Source organism: Egretta garzetta, unplaced genomic scaffold, assembly GCF_000687185.1.
Source record: "Egretta garzetta isolate BGI_Z169 unplaced genomic scaffold, ASM68718v1 scaffold26, whole genome shotgun sequence".
Taxonomy (NCBI): Eukaryota; Metazoa; Chordata; class Aves; order Pelecaniformes; family Ardeidae; genus Egretta; species Egretta garzetta.
Window position 1 is genome coordinate 935281 of NW_009260070.1, and position 8079 is coordinate 943359.

Consider the following 8079-nt stretch of genomic DNA (forward strand, 5'->3'; position numbering starts at 1 on the left):
TGCCGCTGGGTTCGTTAATGCGCTGATCGCTGCAAACGCTGGGTTTTCCCAGTTTGCTGCTCTAAGCCATGGCCCGTCCGCACCGCGTTCCTGCGGCTGGAAGGTGCAGGGGCTTTGCATTTCCTTTGCTCACGATGCCAATACCGGCTTATTCAGAAGGCGATGGAAGGCGGTAGCGAGGAGGAGGAGGTCTCCTGTTCTCACGCAGTCCCGCGGGGATGAACGAGAGCTGTGCTCGAGCCAAGGCTGGAGTTTAGGGGAAGTTTAGGGAGTTTAGGACAAATGCATTTCTCTCTCTTGTTTTCGCTTTCCCACGTTAGCATTACTCGTTTATCTTTTAGGGAGCAGAAGGGCCAAAAGGAGACAGAGGAGAAAAAGGAGACACCGGGTCACCGTGTCTGCAGAACAACCACGTGAGATCCTGGCACCCAACGCCTCTGCCCGAGGGGGGAGGCACAGGCGGGGCAGCAGCGCAGCAGGGGGAGCGAAACCCAACTGATCCCTACAGGAACTTCCAGACGCCTCTAAATGGGGTTTATTCCTTAGGGAAGAACGTTTTGCACGCTCAGCACTACCAAGTTACTTCGGATTTAGCGTTGGTGGTCGAGATATCGGATGCTGCTGTTATAATCACGTTTGGTTCCAAAATCACACCGGGCTCCCTGCGGTTTTGTGGGATTTCTGCATCGCTTTTTCCTTATTCCTGCCTTTTGCTGAAAAGAAAAAGTGGTGGGGTTTGATAGGTTTTTATTAATGACATGAGAGCGCTGATTCTGTTCTGTTGGTTTGGGGTTTTTTAATCAAAAGGGCTGGTTTCCTCCAGTCTCTGCGGGAAACGGCCTGATTTTCCAATGCACCCATTTTGTGACTGGCAAACACGGAGCAGCGCGGGTCACGCCTCTCGTGTCAGAGGCTAGCTTGGTCTGCCTGCTTATTAACATCCATTTATTTATAAATCAATCCTCCAACCTGCTCTTTGATTAGCCGATAGTCTGATGTAGTGGCCTTAATCAAGGGCATTAAATCATGATTCAGGGCCGTGTGAGGTTTCTCTCTTCTCTCTGCGCCCAGCCTCATTAACATGCCCTTTAATTGCCTTCTGCAGATCATACCCGAGCCCGGACCCCCCGGATTACCCGGCCCTATGGTAGGACTCTGGGAAGCGGCTCGTGCGATTGAGCCACGCTGCAGATTCATTATGGCATATGATGGGCTAAGGACGGGGTGGTTTGCTCTGTCCAGTTGTGGGCTGCTGTAAATTTGGGGAAAAAAAAAAAACAGGGAAGAGCTACAGCATTGGGTGCGGCCTTGGGAGAGACGGAAGCACCTGATTTAGGGGAGTGCATCAACATTTGTGGCATATTTTGCAAATAACCCAAGTTGTTCCTTGGGATGGGGAAAAGATAAAACCTTGTGGAATGGGAAAACCTGCTCCCCCCGTCATGGTCTCTCTATTCCCACAAATTTGCCCGAGTTGGTAAGTTTTTTGCCGTTGGCTGCGGTGGGAGAGGATGCCGGCGGCGATGAGCACAGAGTGTTTTAATGCAGGTACCCAAGGTGTTTGGTACCTGCGGTGCTCCAGAAGGCTGAGGAGCTGCCGGGGGCATTGGGAGGGTTGGGATGCCTCTGCTGTGCCCAAGGTGCACACCAAGGTGCACCACGCTTCAAACCGGGCAGTGTTCACAAGCCGAGAGGTGTCCCCAGCCCTGCCGGGCTCGGGGGGCCGCGGCGGCGGGGGGCTGCCCGCTGGCACTTGCTTCAGCAGAGCTCTTGGGGGCTCTCACACCCCAAAGCTCGTGTGGCAGAGCTTTATCGTTGCGTGTTACGCAAAGCTGTCCTTTCTCAGCTCCTCTTCCCCCCAGTTTGACGTCGGAGAACCAAATAAACTGGCACCTGTCTTGAAAAGAAACATTTGGCCGTTGCCAGCCCATAATTTGAGCAAGAGATGGTTTGGGAAGCAAACTTTGGGGTTTGTTTTTAAATTCTGTTGTTTTCAAATGCACCATTGTCTTTCCCGCAGGGTCCTCCAGGAATCCAGGGGCCTAAAGTAAGTCAATAAATCAAATGTCACCGCCGTTTCCAGGCTGCCAGCGTGTATTTACAGGCTCTCAGAGCCCCGTCAGCTCTGGGGACTGAGGTTTTTGCCACTGTTTGCGACAACACAGCCCTTGCTTGTGCTGTTCAGCAGTTGGCATTTTGGAGAACGAGCTGTTTCTCCTTCCAAACACATTTATGATCTTAAATCCTCCTCCAGCACAGAGTCCCGAGGGCGGGCGGCACATGCAAGTCAGGGTTTCTAAACCCACGAGCTTAAGCCTGTATTTTCAACTGTTTTCAGATGTGGTCTGGTCAAGAGGAAAATGTTAACGGCAGCACGGGCATAAGCACCCCAGCAAGGCGGGAGGCGGCGGTGGCCCCCCGGGCTGGCTGCCCTGGGCAGAGCTGCCAGGTCGTCTTGGTTGATGCCCTTTCATTTACGCAGGGCTTGGATGGTGCAAAGGGAGAAAAAGGCGACAGCGGTGAGAAGGGGGACCACGGCGACGCCGGACCTGCTGTGAGTTGTTTTCCCGTCTCTCGTGTCCGGCCTTACAGCAACCATCCCAATGCCCTGCTTCTTTTTTTTCCTTAAGGGCCTCCCCGGTGCTCCAGGGCTCATCGGTTTACCCGGTACCAAAGGAGAGAAGGTAATCACCAGCGGGGGAAAGGAGCGGCGATGCTGTGCTGTGATCCTAAAACAGGGGCTGATAAAATCCCTGCTGGGGGGGGTCCAGCCAGAATGGCGGAGCCGGGCTCTCCGGCAGTATCCCGATGCGTGGTGGCCAGGAGCTCCCTGCGGCCCCAGGGGCTGTTGGGCGAGCCCGTGCCGTCACTACTGTACTATTTCACCAAATTGGATCCAAGTTTGCCTGCAACACCAAACTCAATACGGCATGTCGTAATTTTTGTTTTTACAACTGCAGGGAAAGCCAGGGGAGCCAGGATTGGATGTGAGTATGGGGAACATTAATTGTGCTATGTGGAAATGTGTATGTAAAGGCCATCAAATTGCTTGAGATTGTTGGGAAAATACGCAGCTATCGCTGTATAGCCCACTGCCCCCTCAACGCGGAGCCCGTGGAACCGTGTCTGTAGGGAAGCGCTTCATTCCGGCCGGGTGCTGGATCGCTTCCACCGCGCAGCAGCGACCGTGCCGCACCGTGTATCGCTGCTCAGCTAAGGGGGCCGGGGGGGGCTTCCCCCTCCAGTTGAGGAGATTTGTATTGGACTCGGTGAAACAAAAACCTCCAGTAGAGGTAATGTTACTGGGTAGGTACAGCAGTACCTTTCCCAAGAAGTTGCTGAGGTACCAAGTGCATGAGGAAGAAAATGTCCCGTCCTTCACCGGGGAGGGCGGGTTGATTGCTAGGGAGTGCTTATGTTGAACTGAGATGCCGGGACGGTCACATACTGAACTTACCTCTTTTTTTCCCCACCTAAAAATTGTCACGGTAGGGTTTCCCAGGTCTGAGAGGAGAGAAAGGAGAGAGGAGCGAAAGAGGGGAGAAGGTGAGTGGGCTACGGCTATGGAGATGCCCGTGGGGCGAGCGGGGTGGGGGCAGGACCGGCCGCTTCTCGGCAGGCAGCAACGCTTGCCCCGGGTGCTGGTCCCCTCTCGGGTCATTGCTACAAGGCTTTTTTTGGGGCACAAGTATCGGCATGGTCCCAGTACAGGGCAGGACACGCAGTTAATTCCTACCCACCTGGAAGTGCTTTCTGCCAGCCCGCCCCTGGCACAACCATTGTGGGGAAACGGAGCAGCCTGACAGCTCCAGGCTGCAAAGAACCGCCAGGTTTGGGTTATGGACCTTGACAGTGGATCCAAGTCAAAGGTTTTGTTACAGGGATCCTTAAATAAAGGGGTGCCCAGCCAGGGGCAGGAGCCCGGGCGAGCGCAGGGCAGCGACTGGAAGCTGGAGTTCCCACTTACTGTCAGATCCCAAGCTGGTTTCTAGCAGGAACTGGTCGCTTGGTCATTCTGTTGTAACAGGACCTATTCGAGTATCCCCACCCAGCTTTAGCTGGAGATTTCCCCAGTGATTCTGTGACTCTGCTGAGGTTACACGAGCGCAAGTGTCCCTACCCTGGGCGAGGTGTGGGGCTCCACGTGCCAAGCCAGGTAAAGCCCAGGCATCACCCTCCTGTTCCTGACGTTTTCCCGTTGTGTCAACAGGGTGAGCGAGGAATACCGGGGCGAAAAGGAGCCAAAGGGCAGAAGGGGGAACCGGGCCCTCCCGGACTGGATCAGCCTTGTCCCGTGGTAAGTCTTTCCTTTTGCTTACCCCAAGCGTGCGTTGCTGGGACTGAAAGGGGACGCGGCTTTGGAGCCATGGAAGGGGAGGGAGGATTTGGTAGTCCTTCATTTCGCAGTAAATCAGAGCAGATGGTTCTTGTTTTCTCACTTTTCTTAATAGTTTGGTTTATCTGCACTGCTGGAAGTTCACTGCTGGCTGTACAGGCTCCTCTCTGGCCAGGGGGGAGCAAGCCACAGCAGTAAAAATAAAGAATCTTTGTGTGAAGACCTTCTTATTGTAGCTGGGAACAACGGGCTTCAGTAGCGCTTTGGGGATAGCGTGCCCTGGTGAAGCTGCCAGCCTGGCTTTGAGTACGTTTGAAACCGGGGAGTAAATGGATGGAGCGGGCGGGAGGCGATTCAAGGACAAGGTCGGCTCCGTCCCCTCGTCTCGGCAAACGGAGCGGGGGAGCAGCCCGGCTCCAGCTCTCCGACGTGGGGAAGCGGGGAGTTGGTTGCATCTTGGTGCCACCGAGGAGAAGCGGTGCACGAGCTGGAGCTCCCCGGGCTGCCAAGCGCCTCCGGTGGAAGAGACCTCCCCGTGCTCCTCCGCCCGGGACAGGGGCTCGGGGCTCAGACCCGTCCCAGGCCACCGCCGTGCAGCGGGCACGCAGAGGCTCTCGAGACCTCCTGGGTGTTCCAGCCTGGGGAAGGTGATGTCCTCAGTCCACGTCCAGAACCTCTCATTCCTTTGATAGGGCCCAAAAAAAGAAAATCTATACTGGTTTATACAAAGTTATCTGGCCTGGTAGAACATCCCTCCTTTTCATTACTGTTTGCATAATGACTAAAACCGGAGAGATCCTTTCCCTAAAATGCTTTGAGGCTGCAGGATGAAGGAGTGATTTGTATGAACTGTTGAACTACAACTACTTAAATGTAGCTGTTGGCCCCTACGCCGGTTGCACCTAACCCATGGTGTCGGGTACCTGCTCCAACATGCTCCAAAACCCCCATTTCTTTTCCAAATGGGTAACAACCTCTCGCCCCGCCAGCACAGCTACGGCAGCCGGAGCTAGGCTGTAGCTCCCCTATACCATAAAAAGCTCCTCCAGTCAATACACTTTATTTCACTTGGGGGTTGAAAGTGAACTACAATGAGGTTTTTAGTTTCTGCTGGGCACCCTTCCTCCCTCAACGTGCTGGATGATTTAACCCTCGTCTTTTCCACTGCGGTGTTACGAACGGGAATCTCTGGATCTTGCCCAGACGACAGACCCTACCTGTCTGAATCCCCCACCATAAAATTGCTGACTTGCCCTATGGAGCTGTAGAGCTCTGGACCCCTCCTCCTCCGCTGAAACGCGGGCGTCTGTCCAAGTAACTCCCATGTCCTTTCACCGCTCTCAACAAGCAGTTATTTCTTCAAACAGGGCGATGGTAGCATTGCAGGCAGCAGAAGGGAGCCAGGTTTGCCCAGCCCGGATGGGGTGAGCGTGCCCTGCCCCCCGGCACCGTGCCCGCTGTCTTGCATGGCTTGTGCCTGTTTCTGCTCCGGCTGCGCCCCGGCCCCGGGCGCGAACCCCTCCAGGGAGAGGGAGGGCACGGGGCAGCAGCGCTGGGACGAGGCGTTTGGCACTCGGGGAAGGACGCTGGCGCCTCGTGCCGCCTCCCTGCAGTTCACATGGCTGGAGATAAGGAGCGTGAGCAACGGGATGCTCGCCCCTTTACAGTAACAGAGACTAAACGTCAGTCCTGGTTTCCCTCAGCACCGAGGGCCTGGTTTGGGTTCCCCACGTGCCTGAGCTGCCGCAGCCCTTTGAGCTGGGGTTTTGATGCGCCGGGGTTTTGATGAGCCAGGGTTTTGATGAGCCAGGTTTTGACGGGCCGGGTTTTGACGAGGTCCCCCCAGATGGACGGCCGGTTCTGCAGAGCAGGGGCCGGGGGGGCCGCCGGCGCTCGGGGCACTGGAAGGGTGTTTGCTGTGCCAGCAGGTCGCCGTGCCCGCACAGCTCGGGGTGAAGCCCAAGGGCTACGCAGCAAGGCTGCGCCCCGCTCCCCGAGCGCTAGCTGAGAAAGGTCATTGTTTTATTTTCATGTTTTTAACCAGAGAAAATGCTGCACGCTGGAGGATTTGCCGTTGTCTTCAGACAAAGAAAAGGGCAGCAGGCTTTCTCCCTTTCAGAAAGTTAAATTACTTTCATATGTGTCACAGAAACCAATTGCTAGCAGCAGGCCCGCTTCAACTCTTCGTATTTACTCCCTCGAGATGTTCCATTTACCAGCTATTGCCCGCCTTAAGGGCAGGGAAAGCGCAGGACCCGTGTGCAGGGAGGCACTGGGGACCGCAGAAGGTGGCTCCTCCAATACCCGACGTCTGCGCGACTCGCGAGTCCAGCCCCCGGGCACCTCCCTGCTCCCGCCCGCAAGGGTTTGCTGCGCGTTGGTGGCAGCGTCCTTGTCCTCCACCCCACCGCGCGGTGGAGCCTCGCTGGGCTCTCGGCTATGGCTTTCAGTCCGGGAGCACGAGGCTTAGGCGCAGGTTGCAAAGCTCGTTTTAAGTTGAGAAGTCATTTTGGAATCACTCGAGTGAAGCATGGTGGAAAGGCGTGGAGTTGTACAGCGCCCAAAATAAGAATCTTGAATGCATGGGAAGGAGAAAAAGCCCCAGGCAGAAATCAGCCCCGCGGCCGTCGGTGTCAGGATGGGGCTCAGCAGCAGGGCAGGATCTGCCTAGGCCAACTCCACACCTCGCCCCCTCTGCCCTTCACCCCCGGACAGCTCTGGCAAATGCCCAAGTTGCTCTTTTTAATGAATAGTTACAGCCCCAAGTATTTATTGGTGTCAGCAGAAAAATGTGTCTGTTTTCTACCTAATGTAGGGAAGCATGTGAAAATAACTCGACCCGTTACGCTGCAAGTAGCTGGAGAGGGTAACCTCACTTCACTGCATCTGTTTTATTGGGCACCGGCTATCTTACATATAAAATCATACAGAATACAAAAAACGTGATGACTGGCATTTAGAGTAAAAAAAGGTAAAACCGCGTTTTGCGCTGTATTCGCACCAGCAGTTGCCTGATGCGTGCGCAGCTCCTGGCTCCCCGCCCCTCGTGAGTGCCGAGGTGGCTCGGAGGGAGGGAGGGGTCGGTGCCCGCGTGCTCCCGTAGCTCCACGTGCAGCCGCTCCTGCCATCAGGGATCCAAGAGCCTTCGAGAACCCCAGCATCCCAACGGGCAGCTGAAGTCGGCTGTTTCTTCTGAAGCATCTTGGAAGAGCTGGTCATACGTGGTCCATTCCTCCTCCCTTCCCATGCTCTCCTCCGGGTGAGGAAGCTCTTCTGGCCTTACCGATTTCCGTATGCTTCTTGGATCGCCATCAGAAAAAGACAAATATTTTCACTCCCTTTGCATAGTCCACAACTCACCCTATTTCAATCAGTTCAGCGGCTCAGGATTTCTTAAAGAAACTGGGAACTGCAGGATCCAATTTAACGTGATGAGGGTATCATCCAGGGAAAAAAGGATCGCGCCCCCGCGCTAAAAAGCTCATCTTAACAAAAATACATTTCCACATCACGATTTCCATACCTACGTCTGACTGCAAACCTTATAAATCAGATTCTAAGTTCATTAACTGTGCTTCCAGATTTTTGTATTTGTTCACATTTTCTTTTTTGTTTAAAGGCAAAAAAAGGGAACGTTTCGGGTTTGGTTTTTTTTTTTACCCCGGGTGTATTCAACTGTGTTGTGCGTGACACAGGGATTGCATTGCCTGCCTATTTATTTTTGTGCATATACAGTAAATGGG

The 8079-nt window shown here is 54.6% G+C and overlaps 1 protein-coding gene across 1 annotated transcript in view; it reads left to right on the forward strand.

Annotated features, from left to right (window-relative positions):
- COL23A1 (collagen type XXIII alpha 1 chain) overlaps positions 1–8079 on the forward strand; it is a 184213-nt gene that overhangs the window by 175015 nt on the left and 1119 nt on the right. The window contains exons 18-25 of the mRNA XM_035896703.1: positions 342–413; positions 1106–1147; positions 2021–2047; positions 2483–2554; positions 2631–2684; positions 2961–2987; positions 3493–3546; positions 4211–4297. Coding sequence (XP_035752596.1) covers positions 342–413; positions 1106–1147; positions 2021–2047; positions 2483–2554; positions 2631–2684; positions 2961–2987; positions 3493–3546; positions 4211–4297 — 435 coding nt within the window. The remainder of the gene's footprint in view (positions 1–341; positions 414–1105; positions 1148–2020; positions 2048–2482; positions 2555–2630; positions 2685–2960; positions 2988–3492; positions 3547–4210; positions 4298–8079) is intronic.